The sequence below is a fragment of the Ambystoma mexicanum genome, chromosome 1q (assembly GCF_040938575.1).
Source record: "Ambystoma mexicanum isolate Mex_15411 chromosome 1q, UKY_AmexF1_1, whole genome shotgun sequence".
In the NCBI taxonomy this organism is placed as follows: Eukaryota; Metazoa; Chordata; class Amphibia; order Caudata; family Ambystomatidae; genus Ambystoma; species Ambystoma mexicanum.
The window spans coordinates 543,741,941-543,768,713 of NC_090922.1; the positions used below are offsets into that span (position 1 = coordinate 543,741,941).

At 46.3% G+C, this 26,773-nt stretch overlaps 1 protein-coding gene across 11 annotated transcripts in view; it reads right to left on the minus strand.

Annotated features, from left to right (window-relative positions):
• The window catches only part of LIPE (lipase E, hormone sensitive type), a 338,475-nt gene extending 320,486 nt beyond the window's left edge, over nucleotides 1-17,989 (minus strand). For 3 of the 11 annotated variants that reach the window (XM_069640971.1, XM_069640974.1, XM_069640972.1), the window contains exons 1-2: nucleotides 17,857-17,978; nucleotides 2,458-2,562 (exon numbers count right to left, since the gene is read on the minus strand). Coding sequence is in view for 1 of the 11 variants with exons in the window: in XM_069640970.1 (XP_069497071.1) it covers nucleotides 2,458-2,506 (49 nt within the window). In the remaining 10 variants the exon portion in view is untranslated. Of the gene's footprint in view, nucleotides 1-2,457; nucleotides 2,563-17,856 lie in introns of all 11 variants that reach the window. The other 8 variants (XM_069640975.1, XM_069640968.1, XM_069640979.1 and 5 more) reach the window with 6 other exon arrangements.
• Between the last annotated feature and the right edge of the window lie 8,784 nt (nucleotides 17,990-26,773).

Genomic DNA, 26,773 nt, shown 5'->3' on the forward strand with positions numbered 1-26,773 from the left:
CATCTGGGGTCCCAGCCTGGCGGAGGGAGATCTAGGAGTGGAAACTCATCGCCCAAAGTTCATTGAGAAAGGAACTGTCTTATGAATTTGCTGAATACAACTTCTGAGGTGTCTGCACCCAGAAGAGAGGGACTCAGAGGGGAAGCCATTACTCAAAGTGTTGATAGAACAGAACTTTTGTGTTTGTTTGTTGAGGGCATCAGGCCTCGAAGGTAAGAGACTTTTATTGAAAAGAGACTACCATCAAATAACCTGATAGCGGATATGCAACTGTTAGCTCATACTGGGAAGGTTCGAGCGTGTGCTGTGCCCTAAAGTCCCACCTTGTCCCGCACTAAAAACGTGGGGAAGGGAGACCTCAGGGAAATCACATCCTGATTTATTATTTGAGAACAACTTTTCCTTTTATTTGAATACCCTATCAGACACTCTTTCTGTAAACAGTTGTAAGGAATTGGCAACAGTTTTTTTTTAGTGTAGGCCTTTTTATTTTGACAAGACACCACAAGGACTGCCTTCTTTTTCATTTGATGGTCGACAATTGCTCCCATCTTAGATTTAGGTTAGGCGTTTTTCCACGCTGTACTTACAATACCCATGAACTGTGATCACTTGTGTCTGTCTTTACTGTTGTCAGCAGGAGTTCTATACAATAGCCAGGAGCTGCTTGCTTATCCAATCCCAATTTCAAGTGCTACAATGGGCAGACTCTTTCAAACCAATGGACAAAACGATATGCCAACCCTCACGTTCCCAGCAGCCCACAGTCAGAAGCACTAAAAGCAGGGTAGGCGTTGAGGGTACATGCAGAGTGGATGGTCTCCAACCACATATTTCAGAGAATAGATGCTGTTCACCCCACACCGACCTCCTTTCTACGATTGAAAAGTCTGAGTTTTCACTCTATTCCTGGTCTCAGGGAAAAGCATGAAAACCCTTCACTTACGTTACTGTCAAAGAAGTGATCAGCTTTTGATCAGTGACAGATTACAGGCACAGCTCACACAACCCAAAGGGTTTTGCTGTGCCCCACACTTCACATTCTCTACTGAAAATAGTGTGTTAATGCGAGGCTTGTATGTTAATGCTTGGGTGCTAAAGCAGTGAAGGGTGCATTTGCACATGCAAGTCAATATAACGCCCCAGAGAGCTATGTAAATCTAGGTATTCTTTAAAGGCAATTAAATTAAGTGACAAAGAAAAAATACCCTTTTACCCACTCAAGTGTGCCCGAGAACATATCCTCAGAGGTACCTCACCCAAAGGGTACCACTATCGAGACATCATCTAAGGGGGGACCCTACCAGGACACTGTCATGGTCGCACCAGAAGGGTGCTCAGATTTGTCCACTGGGCCCTTTATTAACATCCCTACACTAACAAGCTCAACCTTTAGGCGCAAACACACCAACTAATTATACATCACATTAATAGCAAATGCACCGTAGGCCCACGGGCATGCAAGGCTCTCCTTTGGACACAAATTCCTCATAACTTGTCACATTACACCTAGAAACAGACATGCATGCAGAGCTCAGGCAGGGTTTGAAATTGAGGGGAGCCATTTAGCTCCTGCTTCTAGCTTAGAAGAGTCTGTTAGCTTGACATCAACCGCTACCAGGAGTAGGTTTTGAGTGCCTAGGTCAACTGATGCAGAACAAACGCACCTATGTGAATTTGCATTTTGGACAATCTATACATAAACATAAGGGCACATCTAAATGACAATTAAAGTATAAGGGACATAAATAAAGGGGGAAATGATATGCTTGCATCTTATGTGGAAGCTAGATTTATGGAATGCTATGTACTAGTGCCTCGTCCCCCAGTAGTAGCTCCTGGGCACTGGTTAATGCTGGATACCCAGGAGCTGTTTTTAGCTCCTGCTTATCCAATCTGACTTTCGACCCCTATCTGGGTAATTGCGATCTGCACGCATCAACTCAACAGCAAAGCTACCTTGCATTTTTCCTCTCCTCACTAACCTAACCCACTCCCTTCTCTTTCAGATCTGCAAAGAGCCTGGAGACCAAGCAAATGACAGCAGAGTATGGTATCAATTCTAATAGCATAACATTTGCAATGCTTTGCTTGATTCCGCAGTAACAGCACCTCGTGCCAGTTGATGTCTAAAATGCATGGTGTACCCACCAAAGGCCACATACCAAAATAAGATTATTGTGAATCTCACAAATGTTGATTGGCATTCTACAAAAGCGGAGTAATGTAACATAACATAAATGGCACATAAGCATTTTTAAGATAACATTTTAGACCGTTTGATTCGGAGAAGTCCAAAATCCACATCACTAACGAGGGGCAGAGTTAAAAATATCAACTTACTACAAATGGGTCGCAGTCAGACAAACTATATTCTTATAGGGAATGTGATGAAGAGTCGAAAATGCAAACCACATAGGTCAGCAGCAAGAGTAAAATCGCATAAATGGCACAAACCTGACATTGGAGGGTTCAAAATGCCAACAGAAGGTCCATATCGCAGCATGAGATAGGTTTGGATGCCAGCCAATTCAAGACATGGTTCAGGATTCTACAATCTTCCTAGAATTAATCAAGGTTTAAGCCATTTTTGGAATTGAAAATTACCAGGCAAGCAAAAGAGCACACAAAGCCAATCACACATTCATTTCATAGCAAGTTAAAAAAAAAACACATATTTACGACACTCTTGCTAGAAATTGTGTAAAAGTGTAAACATTTCATAAAATGTAAAGTCAGGACACCACTTTATGCCAGAGGAGGAAGGCATCACCTGTCTCTGCTTTTTTCGTTTTTTTTTTTTAATTGTAAATAGCTGTTGAAGGTTAAGGCTGTTCGTTCCTGGCAACATCATACGCAGAGGAAGTTTCATATCCTCTCCCTATCTATGTAATCACAGACCCCTGACATTAAATACGGCAAACCTCCTTAACGATATGTGTTTCTTTTCAAAACTGGGGGTTTGGGGTCCTAAACCAGGAGACAATGCACCCTGGCCTGTGACACACTTTGAGGACCTAGTTGCCACTGTTTCATCTGTAATCCAACCGCTCTGAGAGCCTTTACACTCCTTGCCTCTCGGCTAACAAATCTTGCTCTTGTTTATGATGGAACCCTCTGCCCTCATGCCTTTTGCCATTGTTCATTCCTTGTGAGCAGAACTTTCCAATGAGATCTGCCATATATTAGTATCTAATAAGAGGCCACAGATACTGCAAATACAAGACTGTGTTGTAAAATTGCCATCCTAGCCCGCCCCACAACCTACATTCTTTTGCAGCCAGCAAGCTTCTTTTCCCCTTCCTGCAGCCTCTTATGTTATGATATACGAATGTATATAGCAAAACATTCATCACAGGTCAGGTGTAGCCAAGGGAAGAAGATAAGAATAGATAAAGGAAAAAAAAGAAAAACAAGTTTTTGCCAAAGTCACTGGAACGCAAGATGATCCTCTGTAGCATGAAAAGCGGCGGAAGAGACTATTCCATAACTGTGCAGCCATAACTGAAAAGGTTCAGCCACCGATGCGTGCTCACGAAAAACGTGGAACTGCAAGCAAAGAAACAGTCGCAGATCTGTGAGAGCAGGTGGGAACATAGGGACGACATTTCTACCGTAGATAATCTGGCCCATTGCCATAAAAAGTCCAATGAACTATGCAAAGCCCTTTAAATTCAATGAGCTTGGTAACAGGGAGCCAATGCAGCGACTTAAAAACAGGAGAAATAGAGTACCAGAACCTGTTGCAACTCAGCAGTCGTGTTCAGTAAGATTTGTAGGCAATGAACCAAGTAAACAGGTTGGGCACGGTACAAATAATTGCAATAATCCAAGGTAGCAGAGCTAATAGTAGCCACGACCAGTGGACACAAATGTGTAGGAATAAAAGGCAAAACTTTATGAAGAACCTTCTGTTTGAAATGGATCTTCTGACAGACGGTGCTAACTTGCGCCTCAGCTCACAGGGAAGAAGACATTTTAAAGCCAAGATCCTTAACTGTGGTAACAGGTACAGGCAGTGGCCCAAGATCCGCCGGCCAGAAGGCAGGTGCCCAGAGTGAAGCTGCAGACAGTGGACCCCCTTACAGCCCTTCAGTTTTTTCTCCATTGAGGCAAAGCCAGTTGTTGCACATCCAAGTGTGGACAACAAGGAGACAGGTGTGGCAGCATTCAGCAGCTGACTGCAGATTAAGGTAAAGTCAAACTATATTCTGAGTGTAGTCTGCGTATGAATAACACCAAAAACCAAAAGACTGAATAGGCTTAGTTAGAGGTTGAATAGCAGAGAGGATATAGCAGAGGCCTGCGGGACAGCCAAGTGATAGAAGCAAGTGCAGAGAGATCAGGAGGTCGAGAAAGAGATTGAGAATGATCTGATAGTAAAGATTGAAATCAAGCTAAAACCGGGCCAGTGATACCAGCTGACGACATCCTGTGGATCAGGGTTGAATGGTCAATGGTGTCGAAAGCAGCAAAACGATCTAGTAAAATAAGTGCCCCAACACCCCCCTGATCCACGGGCCAGATCATCGACTAGCAAGACAAAAACAGACTTGGTGACCCAGCCGGGCCGGGAGCCAGACTGGAAAGGGTCAAGAAAGCAGGAATCCTCAAGAAAAGCGTGCAGCAGGTGGGTAAGCAAAGATCTGAGGAACTTCATAAGCACAAGGAGGAGGAAAATGGGGCAAACATTAGCCAGAAGAGAAGGGAAAATAGGGTATATTCAATTGAGGGAAAAACAAAGTCGTGCTTAAGAATAGAAGGAATTTGACAGTTGGAAAAAGATCGAGTGATTAACAGCAAAGGTTAAAGCAGGGACAATGGAAAGCATGATGATTTTCAAAACTGATAGCAGACTAGCATCAGAAGGAGATGCAGATTTTAGTAACGCTGATAATAGCCTCTGAAAGAAACAGCGGAAAAGAAGACCAGAGATGTGAATGGCTAGCCACTTCCGTTGAGTCAGGATTCAAAGAAGGAGGAGAGCCAGCCGCTGAAATCTTCTGACGAATAGCAGTAATCTTATCCTGGGGAAAAAAAGAGACGTGAATCACAGAGTGTTGGAGAGGTGAAATAGTATTAGAGGAAGGATCAGAGAACAGATGTTGGACATGCTTGAACAGCTACCTAGTGCAGCTGGTTGCAGATTCCAGCAGACTAAATTGATAAGTGCATTTAGCTGTGTAAATGGCAGATTGATATGTCAAAGGGGCCTCACGCAGCATGACCTTGGCCAAGGGGCAGTAAAAGATGCGCCAGTTGCACTCCGCCTATCATTGGAGGAGCCGGATATTAGCCAAAACCGGGATGAACCAAGGCTCAGATAAGCATCTGCGGGGCTTTGCCCCTTTAATTGGAGCCAGCTGGTCAGCCTAGGAAGTGAAAATAGTAGACAAAGTGGTAAGGTCACTCGTAGCCTTGAAGGCCCAAACCTCATTGATAACAGTAGCAATAGCAAGAGGGGAAACAGAACGCCAGCTGCGGTTAGGTGGATGAGGCAGAGAGGGAAGGTGCGGAGAGCACAAAAAAGTAATTTCTTAAAAAGGAATAATGAAATGGTCAGCCCATCGAACTCGTATACATTTGAAAACAGCAGCCAATGATGGGATCGGCAAATATAAGATCCACAGTGTTACTTGGATCAAGGGTAGGTTCCGAAATCAATTGGGGCAAGCAGAGATCAGACAAGGCAGATACAAGACGAAAGGCTTGTAAATCTGTTGAGATATTAGGATGCATGTTAAAATCACTGACAATCAGGTCAGTGTAGCGCAGTTCCAGATCAGTAATAGTTTCTAAGAAGGCCGTAACAAAAGGAGTCGGGAGGGGTGCTACACAATGAGCAAAGGTATTGTTTTGGAAGACGTAAAAACAATGCAGACAAGAATGGCCTCCATCTTTACATTGTGGGGAAAAGCCAAGACCTTACAGTTCATTGAAGAGCGAAATATCAGTGCAACACCCCCACCAGGGTGACTCACTGATTAGTCTAGCCGAAAAAAGCTTGTAGCCAGGTGGGAGAACCTGGACTACACGCAGACATGAGGGGTCACCCAGCCAGGTCTGATTAACACAAGCCAAGTCCGGGCCATGTTCCTGTAATAATTCAAAGCAATCAAGTGCAAGTGCAGCTAATGAGAGTGCATTAAATAAAAAGCACCTAACCCGGTGGTGAGGTCGAGAGAAACGGGGGCAGGGCACAAACCGGATAGTCCGAGCAGCCGCGGGGAAGCAAAGTGCAGGGAGGGGGCGCTAGCTGAAGTAAAGTATCCCAGGAATACACCAGGCACCAAAACATCAGGGCGAGCCCACGCCCCCGACCGAGGAACGGATAGGCGCAGACAGGCTGGAATTAGGTACGCAAGGCGCATTGTCGCTGCGCTTAGAAGGACCCCTGCGTATAAAAACACATGATAACGCCTCAGCCAATCCGTATACTCCATGCAGGAAAGACTGGGCGCACTGCCTGGGTGCGAGTAGGGAAGCAAATTCAGCGTCAACAGGGGATGAGACCCCGGAACACTGGTGGAGGCCAGGAACCCTACGGCTGCACCGGGCAGGTGCAAACCAAGTAAAATTCAAATATGGAATAGTAAACTAACATTAAATCATGAAAAGTTGCATACTAACAGAGTATGCAGCAAAAAGGCGTCAAGTCAATGCCCAAGGCTAAAATGAGCTTAAATGCAGAGAAAGAAACAAACTAAAACAAGTGAAAGCAATAATAAGAAACCCATAGGTGAAGGGATGGTGCACCCAGCTTTGCGAGTACGTCGAGAAATCGACACACCACCTTTTATCTTGACAGCACATTACACTGAGCTCCCGCTGAAGAACACCTTGCAGGGTTTCAGCATCACTCTGAAACTAAAGTTATGGAGCTGCCTTAAAACCAGATTAGAGGGGCAGACGAGCCTGACAAAGGAGAGATTCCTTTTTGGCATGTGTGCATGCACAGTGGGGGATGGGGTTAAGCCTTTTAGAAACCCTTGCTTAGAGTTTTGGGATGAGCAACCAGGGATTCTGGCTTCTGCCCTGATCGTCTGAGAAACAGTTGGCATTGCCCGATGGGCAAAGGTTCCAGCAAGGCCCACTGAGTGCAGCAGCTGAGCTAGTTAGAGTGAGGTTTGAGGCAGCACACAGACTGCCTACCAATGTACGCAGGTGGTGAAGCGAGGACTTGTGGAATCCATAAAACAGGCAGCCCTTTCTACGAGCCTTACATTTTTGTCTGCTGTCGGAACTCTGCTTATGGTAATGTGTGAAGTCAAAAGCCTGCCCCTCCCCTCATCTGCCAATCCCCAGAACAATGTTATATACAGTGCACTGTGCATCTATTTGACAGACCGACAGAAAATGGCAACTTTCTGCAGAAGCCAGTGGTAGGCATCGAACTAATGCTCAGAACTCTTGCCTCTCTGAGGGGCAAGAGTTTTGAGCATTATTTAGATACTCTCCTCCATTATAATCCTACTACATATTTCTGCTCTCTGTGTGACAGTCTATCATCCCTCTAGTCTCCAAACCTTCTCCACCATTCTGAGTGGCCTCTTATCTCCCTAATCACTCCTTTGCAATCTCGTGGAATGCTTAACACCCCTTCCCACAAACCCCTTCCTCTAGGTGTCACCCAAGGATCTAGGCCCACTTCTCTTAAAATTTTACACTACCTGCCTGGGCAGTCTCATCTCTTCCTTTGGCTTTCACTACCACCTCTTTGGGGATGATATCCAGATCTTGTTCTCCTTTCCCTCCTTCACACCTGACAACTCTCAACGCATCAACAGCTGCCACACACCCAACCATGAGTGGGTGGAATGACGCTGCCTGAAGATGAACTGTTCTATTTTTACCTGACTCTAATGTTAATCCTACTTTCCCATTGCCTTCCCACAAGGCATCCTCACTCCTTCACCCAAGGCTTACTACCATGGGATCCTCAGCAACCTAAGACTCAACAGTTAATTAATGCTACTGCACCTGTACAAGTCAACCTTCTCAAAAGCAAGATAATCCACGGCCACCTGAGCCAAAACTGTCACCACCCGTGTGCTCAGCAAACCGGACTACTGCTCAAGCTTTCTCAAAGGCGTTCCCCTTTACTCTTTCTCTCCCATGAACAAAGACCTCAAGTTTGCAACACACATCGTCTCCAACTTACCTCATTCCTCCCCACCTCTACACACAACTACCATGCTGGCGCTTTAGACATAATCACTCCCAACCCCACTTGGCTGAGCCCCCTCTCCAACTGTACATTCCTCCTCCATTCTTAATGTTTCCATCACCAGATGACCCTCCCCGGCCTCTTCTGCTTCTGGAAAATATACATTTCCTGGCAGTGTTCTGTTAGGTATTACCCAAATTGTTCGTTTACAATTGTTCGAATGAACAATTGACCGAATCGAATTTAAAGGGTCACAAATATATATGTATATGGGTTTGGCGTTGGGTGGGGGGTTTCCCCCCACATATATGTCACAATTGACCTTCACAATTCGGTCAATTGTGAAAAGGTCAATTGTAATTCGAACAGTTGTAAAACAAACAATTCGTATACAACCTTCTGTTAGGGAGAATTCTCATAAATGTGCTAATTCCCTTCACCCTGGAGACCCCTAGCAACTTTGCTGGATTTTTACCTGCAAAGACTATGCACCTTTTTCCCACTCTTTCATGTATGTTTTACTCTTGTGTTCTTTGATTATGGAGTTTTAGATAACTCCATAGGCATCATCTTTTCATGTGTGTCACACAGCACCTTCGGTGCAGTGACACAGGGATGTCTTTTAGACCTCCACAAGTTTTAAATACCTCCTCTGGGATAAACTACTATTTCCCAGAGAATGTAAAGTTAAATTGACTTTACTAGTCTTTTTAAATTCCTAAACCCAGCACACACTATCTTCCTATAGAGTCCTGGAGGGGTTACCTGGGATCCTCTTGTGTCTAGAAACTCATGTAGCAGTCGAATGCTTCCCTTTCCTATTGAAATGGCTGGTGGCAGTGGTTTTACAACTAACTACCATGATTTTTCCCGACCGCGAACACAGGTAGCTAAAAATCGCGGGAGCCATGTTTTTCAATATGGCGCCTTAAGCCCCTTTGTTTAAAAGGGTCCCGGTCTTCTTTTTTTGCCATTTCTTTTTGGAAAGGTCCTTCTAGGGTTTCTCTCTGCGCGTCAAACCAGGTTTGGTGCCTTTGTTTGTATGCCTTTGACGGGCTTCAGGACTGAAGACTGCCTCTGGCGTCTGAGTGTCTGGTGTGGGCAGGAAGTGAGGGAGGTGCCCGAAACTCCCTGTGTTTAGTCTCCTAGGAGACCCAAATGCACTATAGTGTGACTGGCTGGCTGACTGTCCGGCAAGGACAGCCACCCTGCTGGGTGTGTGGCAGCTAGGCTGGAATGAAAGGGAGAAAACTGTTTAAAAGGCGAGTCTCTTGGACTGGAAAGCAGAGTCGACCACTGGAACGAAAAAACCGAAGACGAGCTGCAAGAGGACGGCTGCTGCAACTCCTGGACCGTAGGTTTGCCTGGAGAAGCCCTGCTGCAAGTCCGAATTGCCAAGTTCATCTCGACAGAGAAGCCCCTTCAAGGACGACTTCTTCCTTTGAGTTGGTGGGACAAATCAACTCGTAAGCCACCTGGATACCATTCTCGGAGCTGGTTAGGATTAACCAGGGAGAAGGACACCAGCTTGTGTGCTTGATGACAGCTACTCGTACTGAAGTGACTCAATTTTGTATGCGTTTTCCGACGTCCTCCCTCTTGTCCACACGACTGAGGCTCAGGAACAGTGAGATCTGCAGGAACTGTCAGGAACCAACATCTTCAGCTGCCTCTTGTTCTTCATATTAAGGTACTGTGCCAACCCGATTGAGAGAACTTACCTCTTGCGATGAAAGTTCGTGGAACTTTCCCAACTTGCAGGCCTAATCAGCGTGTGACCCAACATACAATTCTTTTTCGTACAAACTACGTCTGAGAACTTTGGCAAAAACTTTACGGTTTACTTAAAGAACTGCGCTTTCCGATCCAAGACACTAGTCCATTGACTTTGGCCTAGGCCTATTGAATTGAATCGAGTCCTCTAGTGAACTAAAACTATTTGCGCTGCCCAAGGAAGTATATGTGATCTATTCTGCTAACTTGTGCCTTATTACTCCCATTGAAAGTAACTGAAATGATTGGTTTAGTATTGAAGTGTGTTTGTGTACAATATTAAGTTGCCTCCTTCTAGTGAATGTTTTGTAAATGATTATGTAATAAATTAATAAGTGTTTTACCAAGAAACCTTGAGTGTAAGTGTCTACTTGAACCACTGTGATTGTAGGGCCTCTGTGTAACATCCTTTTACTGCTCACATTCCCTCTCGAGATAAGCCTGGCCGCTCAGCTCGCTACCACAAACTGTAGTACAGACTTATACCAAAGGTTGGTTTTGCTTACACCTGCAGTCTTAATTGTATGTGGTGGTCCCAGAGGGTAATTCTGCCTAACATGTTCTAGATGAGTTTTTGAAGTGGGAGTATTTTACTCATTTTTTAAAGTTGGGAGTAAAATGCTATTTCCATGTAGTAAAAACGTAAGTCCCATTCCCAATGGGAGTATTTAATAAGCGAGTAAAAATATTTTTTAACCGTACAACAGACATTTTTATAATAAATATTTCTTTGCATTCATGTACATTAAAATATACACGTTTACCTCTTCATTACAGGCAGTAATAATAGAGTTTCTTCCTGTGGCATTACATATAATACTGTGCCAAACATATCCATGGAGCTGTGTGGATTAAGGCAGGGGGCCACGATCCTCTTTGTCCATTTCTTATTTTTGTTCAGTGTGTCCCCCCCCCCCAATTTATGTTTTGGGAGTATATGCCTATTTTTAGTGAGTAAAGGTTGCTGATACACCCCTCATCTGTAGGGCTGTTTCTTGGTGCGTGTAGCAACATTTTGGCTGATGCCACCCCCATTTAACTCTGCTATAGCAGTATGGTCTATATTCGGACCACTCGATCTATCAGCAGAAAACATATCCCCATGTTTCTTTCTCCTGAACTTTGCTCCTATGAAGGTTAGGGCCTGGGATTGAGCTGGATTTCATTGCTCCTGGTTTTTAAGGAACCATAGAAGAGATCCTCCTAAACATGTAGTGTGCACGTGGTTGAGGGTTTCCCCAAAAATGTGTCCAAATAAAATAAATGTATGCGCGCCAAGTTTTATAATAGTGGAGGGACTAGGGTAAAGACCATGTGGTGGCCTGAGAGCGAAAGGAAACATATAGAACTGGCAATGTCTTTGCCCTATGGCAAACCTCAGAACCTTTCGAACACGTCTCCTGATTGTTATGTGATAGTAGGCACCCTGCAGATCTAGGACTGCCAGGAAATCCACCCTGTTGACCAATAAAAATACCTTTTGTGTTCTACTTTTTAAACCAGTACTTGGGAATGCAAAGGTTGTGGATTTTCAAGTCCACCACTAGCTAAAGCTTTACTGACACTTTGGGTATGAGAATTATATTCAAGTAAAACCCCTGGCCCACATTGTCTCTGGGAACTTTCTTAATCACCCTCTTCTCCAGCAACATCTTAATGGAGGGCCTGTCTTGTTCTTGCCTCGCTGGGTGGTTGTTTTGGCTGTCTCTGACATCAATGGTCCATTGGCCGGCCAGGGGATAGGGGGTCTGGAATTCAACCTTGTAGCCCCATCTCACCACCTGATTGGCCCAAGGCTCTGAGAGCAAGAGATTCCAGTTGCTGTAAAAAGTGGCTCATTCTGACCCCCACTGGTCGTCCTCAACTGCCAGGACTTCTGTTTGGAAAGTTGAACCTCGAGTGGTCCTTGGAAAACCGTGCATTCACCCTCTGAATCTGATCTTGGAGTAGACCTGCATTTTGGCACAGTAACAAAAACAGGATGTCCTGAGCTCGTAGTGAGAGTGGATCTTTTCCTGAGATTATTGGCATGTTTACGTGCTTGAAATACTTTCTAGGCCTTCTCCTCTAACAGATCCCAAAACAGATTGTCGCCATCAAACGCAAGTTCCTTGCTGTGTTCTACTAGTATCCTTTCACCTGCCAGTCATGGATATGCAGGTGCTTTATTACTGAAATAGTAGCCCCTGTCATCAGAGCAGATGCTCACATCCCATCTAAGGCTAGGCTGGACAATAGCTTATCCAGCAGTAGTGTGTCACCCTGTGCGTGTGTGTGTGTGCAGTTCGAACCTTCAATGCTTTCGCTCATGGAAGCCTCCCAGTACTGCCTGTGCTGTATATGAACCACACGTGGGGGCTATAATGATAGATGGGCGCCTGCATACGTTTTCCAGAAGGCTTTATCAACCCGATATACTAGATCCCTAAGGGCTCCACTTCTGCCACCAAAGGGGTATCTCCCTACCAGACTGTACAGTATAGAATCTATTTGTACTGATTCTGCCATCGTGGCTTCCTTCCCCATCACACGATAGCGCTTGGACATAGAGCAGAGAATTATAGGACGAATGTTCCTCTTTAAGAAGCTTCTTTACCATTTTGTTCACCCTCATATCACAAAAAAAAGTGCCTTTTCTAATTTTTGGGCTTTTTTTCAGTCTTTTTGAAGAGGGTAGGAGGGGTGCGGGGGGAGCAGGGCGGTAAGTCGTTCTCATCCATCGAAAGTTCCTTGCTATGGTTACTTTTCACAACTCTCTTGCAGGAGAGCTCATGTTTGTGTATTACAAGTTGTTACTTCTGCTCTGTCACTCGCTACAATGTAAAAGTGTCAGCATGCACGTCCTAACATGCCAGCAAGAGTCGGGCATGCTCTGAGCAATACTGGCACCTCCCAACATTCCAAGATGGAAGCACCATTAGGACTACGGTCCAGTCCTGCACTGCATTCCATACACACCATGCATGGTCCCTGATCCCCTCCACTCTGTTCATTGAAGCTAGGGGTACCTTTGGCCGTGAACGAGTTACAGTGATTTGTACACAACTAGGGCGTCACTGTGACAGTAACACATTCTGCTCTAGGAGAGAACCATTTGTCCACCCTGCATCTAATTGGCTTGTAAACACCTGTGCATCTGTCCGCTTCCGAACACGGAGCGTTTTGTGTACCCGGGATAGTGGCGGTTCCCTTGCCCTGCTCCTCTTCCATGGTCCAATCAACTGCTGGGCTATAGTGGTGTGCTGCTGTCTTCCAACGGGCATCCTCGCACTGCAGGAGATCGAGGAATATTCTACCATAAACTATCACAATCTCCTCGACCAGGGTGCAACCAGCCAAAAACTAGAGAGAAAAAACATGCTCAACAGAACACAAAACCATGTACTCTATAGCGACAAGTGCCTATAAAAAAGATATTATAGATGCAAAAAGATGTTACTATGATCAAAGAATTGCTGGGGCCCCTAAAACAGGGGAATTATATAAGATACTCAAAGGAACTTGAGAACCCCTGTCGACTGCCCTCAGAGGTCACCAAAGATTCCAACTTGTGTTTTTCTCCATTCAAAATGCTATGATCAGCAAATAACATTCAGAAAGACCATCTCACCAAAACAACGCGGGTAACTAAGTCTGATCCACCACCCACGAGCATCAAGATGGACTGTCCCAAATTTGAATTCCTACCCATTTCTGAGCAGCACCTGGTTCATGTTCTTAGACATCTAAAACCTACACGTTGTAAGGGTGACATTTGCCCAGCCCTTACAGAGTGTGCTGTCCAGCTCGCAGCTCTGGTTACCAAATGTATAAATGCTTCCTTCAGGTAAAATACTGTCCTTGCCAACATAAAAAGGCCTGGATTTCCAAGTTGATAAAAAAAAAAAAAAAAAAACCTGCTGAAGATACTAGACAAAGTAGCACAGCTACAGGTCGAAGATTTCTTGTTTCATCACAATATTCTAGGCCAAAAACAATCTGGCTTCCAACGAGGCCATAGCACAGAGTCCACTCTCCTTGATTTAAAAACTAACATCTTTGATAAAGCGAACTGAGCTCTGCTGGTGCTTCTTAATCTGTCCACAGCATTTGATCTGGTGGATCACTCTATTCTTGCTGACAGACTATGTATCTCACCCCAGTTCTCGGCCTCAGATGCCGGCTGGGTTCTTTCAGAGTCTTCTCACAGGAGTCAATGGCAGAGGAGTTTTTGGTTCCCTGGGGCGTGCCACAGGTTCATGCTTGTCACCGACTCCGTTTAATATCTTCATGTTTCAACTTTTTAATCAGCTTGATGCCGAAGGGGTCATCTATGCAAATTATGCTGATGATACCCAGTGCCTCGTGCCACTTTCAGGAGACTATGCCCTTGATTGCACCACCCTGAACCTTATTTACGTCTCATTCAAACTTGGATGCAGCCCAATAGGCTTGCCCTCAATGATTCTAAGTCTGAGGTGATGTAGGCACGGCAGCTCAATTACAGAAGCTGAGCCAAGAATACTGCCAGTTTCAAATTGCAGGCTATACTATTAAAACTCAATCCAGGGTGAAGACCTTGGGAGTGACTCTGGATCAAAATCTGTCAATGAAAGCGCAGGTTAGCAGCTTGGTATCATGCACTATCTGAAACTATTGGCTCAACTTCACCCCTTTCTCAAGACCTCCAATTGCTCACGCTATCATAGGGGCAAACTTGGACTATTGCACCAGTCTTCTTCAAGGGATTGCCAAAGGTGAACTATCTAGACTTCAGGCTATTAAGAATAAAGCGGTGCACAAAGTGAAGGGCCTGAGCAGAGCTGACCATGTCTCTTCAGCAAGAAGAGCTGTGCATTGGCTTCCTGTAAGCAGTCGCATACTGTTACGTGTACATTGCATCTCACAACGCAGCCTTTATGGCCAAAGCCCCGAGTATCCGACCAAATGTCTCTCCTGGCTACCAGCTTGTAGATCACCCCGGTCAAACAACACCTCCCTCCTGGCCACTCTACGGACCAAGCGTACTTGTGTGGCAGAGGGATCCCTTCCACACGCAGCCCCCAGGCTCTGAAATGCGCTGCCACTCAATCTGCGAGCATGTACATCACTTGTGGTTTTCAACAAGGGACATAACAATTCTGTTCCATTGATTCACTTCCTGACGACCGACCAGTTTCAGTTGCTCTCAACGCCTTGACGCACTTTAGCCATTTGTTCCTGATGTTTGTCTTGTCTAGGGCCTCCATGCCTGCGGGGTCTTGTCACGCTCTATATAAATCAAATTAATTATTCTAAACAATTTAAGTGGCAAGTGACCTTTTGATGTCTGTAGTAACTTGCAACTTGAAATTTCTCCCTCTGCCCTCACTAATATGCAGGGAAGGTTACTTTGAAAGGGATTTCATACTGTTGGTCATCCAAACGACAGCAAAGAGATGTAGGTTCCTGGCCAGTGGACAGGAAATATTAGGTACGGCATTGTGGGACAGTGAGGGTATTACACCTTCAGGAGGAAGGGCCAGGACAATTTAGAAATACAATTCTTGGCATGAAATGTGATACCTTCCAAGAAAAGTACCAAGAGGAGGAAGAGGAATGTGAATACCATGCAAGGAGGCGGGCCTAGACCATCAGGTGACTTGAGGCTGCAGGGCAGCCAGCTCTAATGGCCAATCTGCATGTTCAACGCCATCCACTAAAACTCCACCAACCCTACATATCAACTGTATGACTTTATCCTCCACCCTCACCTCTCCAGCAAGAGTAATTAGGTATACATTTCTCAACAAATGCTTGCAAGCTGGAAAGAAGTCCAGAGTAGCCCAAATACACAGAGAATAAGCCCATGCCCAGTTTTAGCTACATAATGGGATTTTCTGCAGCCAAAATGTTCGGAACACAGCACAATTTGGCAACCCTATTTAGAGTTCCTGACTCCACAGTGGGACACCACTGAGGCTACCTTGTGTTTGTACTGTGCAGCACGTAAATAAAGGATTTTGGAATGGTACAGAAACTGGACAAAGTCTATTTTTAAGACTGTGTAGGTTACGGGAGAAGGGGAAAATTGGCTGTCAGTTAAATAGCCCATTAGGATATGCCTAACGCTGTCATGAGAGGGTCAGGCAAGAACCTTATTGGACAAATGCTCCACAAGAAGGAAACAGCTTTAACCTTGCACAAATAAAAAAGCCCATGCAACACATGAGTATTTTGATCACAGCTAGCTTCAACAACTTTCAGCCAAGTCTAGGTAACACTTCAGAATGAGTGCGACACTACCAACTACAGGGATACCCACACACGAGACCATAAGAGCCACATTGCCCTGGGCAGTGTCAGATTTAAGGCCTCTGAAGGAGTTTGACTGTGTTGTGTCATAGAACATGGATATTTTTAAAGTATTAAAACCACTAGGCTCCATGTGATAATGTCGCCGTGAAAAAGTTGCCAGGCTGGTGACTTTTTTTTTCCAGAGCCCTAAAAGTCTTTCCCCAAATATTCTAGTAGGGGAATAATTATATATTATTACCTCCAATCCCAGAATATTTGCGAAGGTTTGGGACTGTCCAGAGCAGGGTTTTAAGTGGGCCAGGCCCCATAAATCTCCCCCGACAGCCCCTGCCACTACACGAAAAGGCTTTTTTCTATAGCCTGAAGCTCTCGCTTGTGTGCCAGAGCTTCAAGCTTCAGAAAAAAATGACTTTTAGCCATAATGGTGGTGCTGCTCCTGCGAGGCATCCCGTTAAGCAAGAGATGCCTGTGGGCTGGCGGCACCATTATAGAGAAAACGTGAGGCAGCTGGAAGCAGAGGCCTGGTTATCTAAATCCTGAAGCTCCTGCGCATTAGCGGGAGTTTCAGTATTCATGAAAACGGGCTCTGCTTACAGCGGCCTCACCCTTTCAGCCTTAATGGTCACGCTGCTCCCCCCCAGCTGGCGAGGGCCAACACCACCATTAAGGCTGAATAGGCGAGGCGCTATCCCCTGCCAGACATGACAATAGAAAACAAATGCAGAGATCAGCACCCTCTCTGCAGAGAGGGTGCTGATCTCTACAGAAGGCTGCCTGGCAGGGGTGCCAGTAGCCCATTGAGCCGGGGCTCATCGGGGGCGTGGCCTACCAGGCCAGTAGGACCCCCACTGTTAGGCCACGCCCTCTTGATGAGCCCTAGCTCAATTTGTAGTGCCACTTAAGGCACTCGTCCAGAGGGTGCATTTTTAGGGAAATGTCGCCACCTGGCAACCATTTTCATGGCGACATTAAGGTGTGGCATTGTAAATGTATGGCCCACATTCTGACAGCCAATAAACCTAAAATCTCTTGGGCTGCGGTTTCCGGCTTCCAAATGGCTGCTGTCACATGTCTCGGTCTCTCCTTGGCTCTTAATTGTGCATTTTGCTCACCCTGCCTCCTCACTCTCTTGCCTTCTGCTCAATGCATACATGCCTCATTCAATTGGGAGATGAAAGTCCAGGCCGGATTTTAACTTTGCATTCTTGGACTTGATGTACCGAATTTCCTCATTATAAACACGTCCCAGATTTGGAAGATAAAATCAGAGATGGACCAGCATCTCCCAACTATAATGGGTCATATTAGAATAGGAACCCAGAGAACACTCTCACCGTTGCCTCCTCTATCCTGCCTCTTGTGCACCCACATGGCCCCCTTTCCCCTAATGAACCCCATTTAATCTAGACGTTGCTTCAAATACTGTTCCACGTTCTTCCCAATTGCGGACTGTTCACCCACTCTTCTTCTGAGGCTCTCCTTCCCTACCTGTATGAGGTTGATATGCTACTCCATCCTTATTGGATACCGTGTCACTTTCGGTAACAGATGTTGTGACCCTGTCTCCTCATTGGACGTACTCTTATCTCTGCCTCTTTGATGGCTGATCGTGAGCCTCTCACCGACCCCTGATCTCTTACCTCTTAGATCTCCTCCTTCTCGGTGTCTTTTTACTTTTCCGCCCTTCCCCGGTTTAGGCTTCTGTTGACACTTCCTGTCTGCGCACCGCATTGCCCATCGTTCTGTGACCTCACGTACTGTCAGCCAATGGTGACAGCAACTTGGCTCGACCGATCCCTTAAGCCCCGCCCATGTAGGGAATCCGCTCCGCAATTGGACACTACAATCCCCAAGCACACGCGCACGATTGGGATATGGGGCTTAATTTAAAGGGACCAAGTAGCTCTTCAGTAATTGCCTGGGCGTTGACAGGCAGCGGGCAGCCAGCCATCTTGTAACGGTGAAATAATGAGCGCCGGTTGAATGGTTTGTTTCTAAGATGCGTGCGGATAAAACGTTTAAAACGACAGGACTGTATTCATTTTTAACGTTGTTCGCATAATTGATGTAGGTTTGGAACATTTGTGATGGAAATTATAAAACTTTTAACAACCATTACCAAGTCCCTCGCAACCAAATTTGAGTCTGATACTAGTTGTAATCTTCATTATTCCAAGCTACTCTCCCTCGTCACAGCGTTTAAGTTTGCGGTCCCTACCCCCGCTTCTGCAATCCATTCCATCTTTTTAATATACCATCTACTCCTCATCCCTCTCGACTGTACAGCAGAACACTCATATCACTCAATCTTTTGTGGCCCCAGGGCAGGTGGAAACACACATATTTGTTTTGGGCGGGTGAAAGCCCAGCATTGACTGACAGATTATCTGGTCAGCCTGTACCGAGAGGAAAGGACCTTAGCTTCCGGGTTCCCTTCCTCTCCCCTCCTTGTAACTATTTGTTTTCCGAGGATGACTTCATGGGACAAATCACTGCCTTGTTAGGGTGCCGCTTTGGGGCATTGATTGCTTGCCAGATGTGACTACTGTCGACACAACACCGTAGCGATATAAATTGGTAAAGGTGATGCATTTAGAAATTCAACCTTTTAAATCCAACATCCTATTTTTACAACTGTATCGTCAGAGTAACCATCTTTCAATTTCGATTTAGTTAATTAATTGGGCTTTGTCGCCACCTAGTGGAAAACAATGATTTTTATGACACATAAATCAACAGACATCGGAGGCATACTGTTACAACGTAAGTTGAGGCGTTGAATGTTGGCTAACACAGGAGTCCAAGTTTGGTTAGGAGACTTTAGTGGGTTCGGGATGTACATACAGGTGAACAGAGTTACAAATAGGACAAGTACACGAGGGAGAGAAACATCCACCGGCCCCCCTATGCCCAGTTAAGTTTCCAACTGACACAGATGGAACCTTGGCACTCACACCATAACATTCTAAATGGAATACACCACACCAAATGTTCCAGACTCAAACTCTCACATACATAGTGAGTGGCCACAGAGCCAGGATAGGTTAAGACATAACACATGCACATTATGTTTTGGTGTGCTTTATCAGTATCAGTTTGTTCCCCCCCTTCCTCGCCCACAAACAGACAGGGAAAACGAAGTGCCTCATTTACATCCTCATCCCTGATGATTGAACTAATACAGGTTTTTACTACGGTTGCAACTGTTTTTTAAATGGTGGAGAAAAATGTATTATTTACATACTAGTGTGCCATGTTTTTCTGACCTTGATGGTGGCACTCTGTCTAAAGTTGTACTCACGCTCGTCCCCATTTTTTTAAAACACCACTTGTCTCCGACATTCATTTTAACCACCCCTTAGGCCCAAAACCAAGCTGTCGGTAAAAAACACACAACACCCTTGTGCTTGAAAACACAAATAACCGCCACTTGTCTTCAACGTTCCTCCTAATTGCTTATGAATGTTTGCTCTTAAGAACAGGCATGATAGTTAATTTGATTTCTTTATTTACAATTGCAAAACTACATTACCTCCACGTCCACTCTTCCTCGTCCCAGTACTTACTTCATGAGGCCCCTGCCTCTGACACAGGACCTTCTTCTATTTCTTTAAATTCCTATAACTCCTCCCCCACATCCACGTCACTCAGTTTTAATTTTTCCTGCCTCCGGCAGGTTGGACTTTTTCTTCCCGGTGCGGGGCACTGGGGAGCACCGATTGCTGGCCCCCTGGGGGGGGGGGGCTGTGTGGCGGGGCCCTCGGCTCCCTCAGGTGCGGCGCTGCTCCTGGGCCACCTCCAGGGCTTGGGGTCACAGTTGAGCGGGATTGCCTCGCTTGGTTCTTTGCTGGGCTCCGGACCGCAGCGTGAGCATTGTGTCCCGGGTCCTGCATGGCCCGGGGGAAGGTAAGGAGAGGGGAGGACTGGGCTTGATGTTTTTCCCCTCTCCTTCTGTTTTGGCCATCTTGATTCGACAGGCCTTTTCCTCGTGCTCTGTGTACACATCTTTATTGGAAATGATGGCAAGCACTTGGGCTAGCCTTCCCTTTTGTTGTGTGGCCTCTCTGCTTCTTGTCGTGGGGTGACAGTGCCAGAGAGTCTTTGAAAGTGCGGGGGCTCTGTTCTGTCGCAGGCATGTCACATACCACCCGCTCCTCAGACACACACAGCACAGGATGCACCGGATGTTAGCTGCATTCTCTGGGGGAAGATAAGGAGAGGGGAGGACTGTGTTTGATATTTTTCCCCTCTCCTGCTGGTATGGCCATCTTGACTCCTTGAACATGCCGTTTCCTCGTGCTTTGTGTACACATCTTTGTTGGAAATGATGGCAAGCACTTGGCAGTATGGGCTAGCCTTCCCTTTTGTTGTGTGGCCTCTCTGCTTCTTGTCATGGGGTGACAGTGGCAGAGAGTCTTTGAAAGTGCGGGGGCTCTGTTCTGTCGCAGGCATGTCACATACCACCCGCTCCTCAGACACACACAGCACAGGATGCACCGGATGTTAGCTGCATTCTCTGGGGGAAGGTAAGGAGAGGGGAGGACTGTGCTTGATATTTTTCCCCTCTCCTGCTGGTATGGCCATCTTGACTCCTTCAACATGCCGTTTCCTCGTGCTCTGTATACACATCTTTATTGGAAATAATGGCAAGCACTTGGCAGTATGGCCTAGCCTTCCCTTTTTGTTGTGAGGCCTCTCTGCTTCTTGTCGTGGGGTGACAGTGGCAGAGAGTCTTTGAAAGTGCTGGGGCTCTGTTCTGTCACAGGCATGTCACATACTACCCGCTCCTCGACACACGCATCCCAGGATGCACCGGATGTTGGCTGCATTCTTTGCGTGCAGCCTGTGAAAACGGTGCAGATTTGGACGCGTCTGCAAGCGGCCTGAAGGGTACCAGCCTGGCATAGTCTACACTTCGGGTTCGAGTCTCTGCAGTGCTGACTCGGCATTTCATCCTTCCTAGACCGAGGCATTGGAACGATTTAGAGCTTGGGGCTACCAGCTACTCGATACAGGGCTCAAGCCACCTCTCAGTAATGTGGCGAGTTAGTGGTGTGTTTGGGTCTGTGCTAGCTATGGACGCAGACTCCTTGTCCGGTCCTCTTCCTCTGAACTGCACGAGGGAAGGTCAAAGGAGATGATTTTCTTTTCCCTTGTCCAGCATGGAATTATAGAAAATGCATCATGGAAGTAATGGCCATTCAGAGGGTTCCCAGTGTCTCTTCTTTTAGAGCCTAGGTCCTCCGGTGCTGACGTGTTGCTTTCACGCCTCCTCTCAGACTTGTGGGAAGTGATATGGCACATGGTGGCACATGTCTGTGCTTAGAGGGGTTCTCAGAGCCCCTCTAAGCACAGACAGGGGGATGTCACTTCAGTGGGTTTTTCCAGTGTAGGAATACCCCAGGTGGGGGGTTGCCTTTGATGTCTGCTATCTGGGATGGATTGCTTTGCCCTGCTTTGTGACAGTACTCTGCCCTTTTGACACCAGCCTGGTGGCTCCTCTTTCGGCTGGGGGGGCCCTGGTCTGCTGGACTTCTGGGCTGTCCTGTATCTTCCTTTTGATAAGTCGGATCTTTTTGTGGGCTGACAAGCATGCTGTTATATTGTGGCGCAGGCATGCTTCAATGTCCTGTGATTTTCCTCTGGTGCAAGTGCAGTGACTGGCGGTTTTCCCTGGCTCCTCGTCTCTATGTTCTCTGAGGTGTATGGGACCGGTGGGGTTCGGCTTTCTGGGTAATGTGCTCCTTCCGGAGGGGGGTATCGGTTGCAGTTCCTGTCTCCTCCTGTCCAGGTTTGCATGGTTAGGACTTTGGTACCCAGCTCACGGTCCAAGTAGTTGGCCATGGGATCCGTTCTCTAGGAAGGATTGTTGTGGGTTACCGTCTTGCCCGTTCCTCTCCCTGTTCAGGGTAAAGTTTTCTACTTGCGGGTGTTCCTGGTCCCTATGCCTTCTAGGATGTGTCAACTGCTTATGGGTCTCAAGACCCTGCACTGCTTGTCCGGACGTCTGGGGAGAGTGTACTCTGGATGTTGTGCAGGGGGGGCGCTTGCTGGGTTCTCAGAAGGCAGTGTGTCTCGGCTTGCCTGTTGCTGAAGTTACGGGGCACGTGGCGTCTTGCGTTTTTTCGGTTCCTTGAGCCCGTCTTCGGTTATGTCTCCTGGTGTCTTATACTCTCTCCCACTGGTTTCCAACGTCTCGGCTTTCGTAGTTGTGTTTTCGGTGTCCCCAGCGCTGCGAGTCTCCCTGCTGTGGTGGCGGGGGGTTTCAGGTCTACAGGCTGAGGTGTGCATTGTCCATCCTCCCGTGGCCTCTCTTACTACTGATGCCAGCAGAAAGGGTCTACATTGGGGGTCCTCTCAGCTCAAGGGTTGTGAGATCTGGGGAGAGCCGGCGATCATCCAATTGGCAAGAGTTGTGCCATTGTCCAAGCTCTGGTGTACTACAAGGAGTTGCTGGACGGTCGGCGGTTTTGATCCGATCGGACAATACGACGGCCTTGGCATATGTCAACTGCAAAAGGGGTTCCGGCTGTTCCTTGAATGCTCTGGCAGCGCTGATAGGCACCTGGGAGAAATCTCATCTGGTGTCTCTGGTGGCCTCACGTATCAGAAGGGTGGACAATGTTCAAGCGGATCTTCTCAGATGCCGGTTTTCACTCCTCGGCGGAACTGGTCCTGTTGGCCCAGGTCTTTGCAGTGACCTGGGTCAGATTAGGGTCCCCGGTTCTAGACCTGTTTGCATCCCCAGCCTCAGCAGAAGTTCGCCTCTTCTGCTCTCGGTTTCAGGCCGGGGGGATTGGGGAATGGACGCCCTCTCTGTACAGTGGCCTTGGGGTTTTCCTTTATGCCTTTCCGCCTATTCCCCTTCTGCCCCGGGTGGTTTGGCGCATCAGAGTGTCCAGGGTGACTGTGTTGTTGTTAGCTCAGTTCTGGTCCCGCCGGAGTTGGCTCCCCTCTCTGTTGGAGCTTCGGTCCTAGGAACCTTGGCTGATTCCGAGGTGGCCGTGTCCCCTTCAAGGGGATCTGCGGTTGGAATTCCACTGGATGCAATGGGCAGTGTGGCTATTGCTCAGTCTAGGTTGTTATCTCAGGGGTTCTCAGATCCTGTAGTTGAGTACATAATGGATGCTCTTAGACCCTCCACTCTGAAGGTGTTCTGATAAAGGGCTTCCCCCTTGGGATCTCCCTCTTGTATTAGGGTTCCTTCAAGGGCCTCCTTTTGAGCCCTTTTCTGAGATTGATATCAAACATCTTACACTGAAATCTGCTTTTCTTATTGCCTTCGCTTCTGCCCGTAGGCTTGGGGAGGTTGGGGCTCTCTTATGTCACCCTCCTTTCCTGAGGGTGCTGCCAGACTCGGTGCTGCTGAGGTGTGGTCCGAAGTTCCTTCCTTAAGTTGTATCTCGGTTTTCATACCTCTCAGGATCTGGTTCTCCCTGACTTCTTTCATGATCCGAGAATGCATGAGGAGGTGGCTTGGCTTAACATTATGTCCGGTGGGACGTGTTGGAGTATTTGGCTAGGTTTTCTTTTTCCCACCAATCTGATAGTCTTCTGATTGCTTGTGGTCCGGCTGGGGCTGGGCAAAACGCATCTGTGGTTTCCATTTTCCGATGGTTCTGGGTTGTGATCCCATTGCCTATATGGCTTTTGGCCTGCCTGTGCCTGCGCACGATCAGGGGCGGTCCGCCAGGGGTTTGGCGGCTTCCTGGGCCGATGCAAGGAGGGTTTTTCTCTGCAAGAGATTTGTATGGCTGCCGCCTTGGCTGGTCTAGGGATTTCCATCAACCGCTAAGGGTTGAGTTTCTCCCACTCAGGGGGGGTTGGTTCCTTCGTGGTTGGAGTTTTATCTGTGGGGATGTGAATTAAGAGTTATTGTGGGTGTGTTTGCTGCACTGTTTTTAGCTGTTTCTCATTAGGACCTTTTCCCCGTTGCTGCTTTGGTATATCTCATGAAGTAAGTACTGGGACGAGGAAGAGTGGACGTGGAGGTAATGCTCTGATTACTTACCGGTAATCTTCATTACTCCTAGTCCTACTCTCCCTCGTCACAGTACTGACAACCCTCCTTGTCCTCCCTGCGGGGAAGGTCCCATGCTCTGGCTTGGTAATATGAAACTGAGTGACGTGGATGTGGGGGAGGAGTTATAGGAATTTAAAGAAATAGAAGAAGGTCCTGTGTCGAAGGCTGGGGCCTCATGAAGTAAGTACTGTGACGAGGAAGAGTAGGACTAGGAGTAATGAAGATTACCGGTAAGTAATCATAGCATTATAAATGCAGGAGCACAAGCATCTTCTTTATGTTTTTATTGTGTCATAGTCAAATAAAATTAGACTTTTCACAAAACAGAAGATTACAAACCATAAAATACATTTAGACATAGACTTATCTGGGGTTACTCACCAAAAAAAATAGAAGAATAAATAAAACCAGAGTGAGCATTAGTTAAAGATACAACATAAAATGTCCAAATCAGAAGGATAATAATAATTAATGAAACAGTACATATGGCCTCCTTATCTAGCTCATTGTTCATAACAGTTTCGGTGAGGTCACCAGCCAATTACTTCCAGACAACGTAAAAACGAAAAGAAATGGAACATATTCTTGTAGGGCGAAGCCTTACAGTTGGACTTCTCACAATCTCCGTTGTTACCCAAAACCAGCCTTTCCCAAAAGCATAATGAATACAACCACTAATCACAAGGCAGAAATCGAGACAGCCGGGACAGCCTCACAACCAATGTCCCTGAACAGTCACTGAGCAAATGCCTCAGAGTTTGCGGATTGGGGGCCTCACATAAATTGCAAATGTTGCAAATATTTTTCTCAATTGCCTCTCTCTGTCTAATATATTGGATTTCACGAGTGGGCAGAAGATTAAAGCGGAACCTCAAGAACTCAGACCTAGTAGATGGATCTGGAAATTTCTTCAAATGCTTGGGAAGGCAAGCTCTTGGTTTGCAATGCAGTTTAAAGATGGAGAGACCTTACTGAGCGCATGATCAATATTGTTCTAATCCAAATTGCCCTTTTTTTTCTCCTTTACTTTCCTTGGATTATGAATCAGCTCATCATCTGCACAGTCACTCTCCATCAAAATGTTCATGCATATTGACTTTAGGTTGATGAAAAATCGATTGGAATAGCCCTGAAGGGCAACAGAAACATCTTCATATAATGACAGAGCAGGAGGAACCAAGATTAGCCTGTAGAGAGAACCCCATCTCCATTCCATCCACGCTTTCATGGACTGTAAACCTAACTCGTACCATAGGCTAGCTATCGGTTTGCAATTAGGGAGGGAGTGAACATGCTTCCAAAGCTTACCCTCAAATTTCTCCCAGTCTAATATGAAGGATGGGTGATTTATATCCAGGCCAAATAGCATTATAGGTATTACCATGCCTATATAGTATTTGATAACTCGAGAGAGAGAAAACCTGCATAACTTTTTCATTTGAGAGCCCAATTGAAGGATTTTTCCCTTTACGGTAGCTATTAGGCGGACCTTGGTTGAGAAGGATCTATTTACCAATCCCAGTTAGACGATTTCCTTGGCAATCGGGATGATTTGATCATCCATATGCCAAGAAAAATGTTTCACGATTTTTAGCTTGATGTTTAAAGACCAAGATTTCCGACTTGAGGGGATTCATCCTCAAGTCATTTAACCCTGCATATTCTCCTAGAGGCTTTAGCATTCGTTCTAGACCAATCTGTGTGTAATCAAGCAAGACGATGTTATCCGCATACGCTATCCAGTTGATTTGACTAGCCAGTGCTGCCTCCGCCAGCCCCTTTGCCAGGTCTGATAGAAAAAGAATAAACACAAAGGGGGCGACAAGGCAGCCTTGCCTCACCCCTCTGTCTAAACTAAGTGCTCTAGAAAGCGACCCCTTTTTATCCAACCTTATTTGTATTTCCGATCCCCTGTGTAACCCAACTAGTATTGCAAGCAGATTTTCAGGAAGGCCTCATCTCCTCAATTTTCCCCAGAGGTGATCTCTATTGATGGTATCGAATGCGTGTAAAAAGTCAATCCAAGCACCGTAGAGCGGGGACCCTCCTTTCCAAAATGATCCACAACAAATTGTACTAAGAACTAGTCTGTTTAATGAGGTCGAAAGACCTCTGCGGAAACCTATCTGATGTTTTGACAGGATGGCATTAGCTTCTGCCCAATTCTCCAGATCTTTTAGGACCAGACCTGCAAATATTTTTCCATCAGCGTCCAAGAGGGAGATTGGATGATAATTCGAGGGGGGCAAACAGTCCCCCTTTTTGTAGATGGGAATGATTTTGGCCCTTCTCCAAGACTCAGGTATTTGTTTGACACTGATTATTTTGGTGAACAAGGCAGCCAACAGGCGTGACCAATGGTCGGTATCAGATTTTAAGATCTCATTACTCAGTCCATGATGATTGTTTTAATCAAGGCTCGTATCTCGTCTTGGAATGCATTTAGTTCCCATGCCACCGCAGTTATAGGCGAAGCCTTTATAGGGTCTGACGTACCATACACTTTTTAAAAATGATCTAACCAGGGTTTTTCC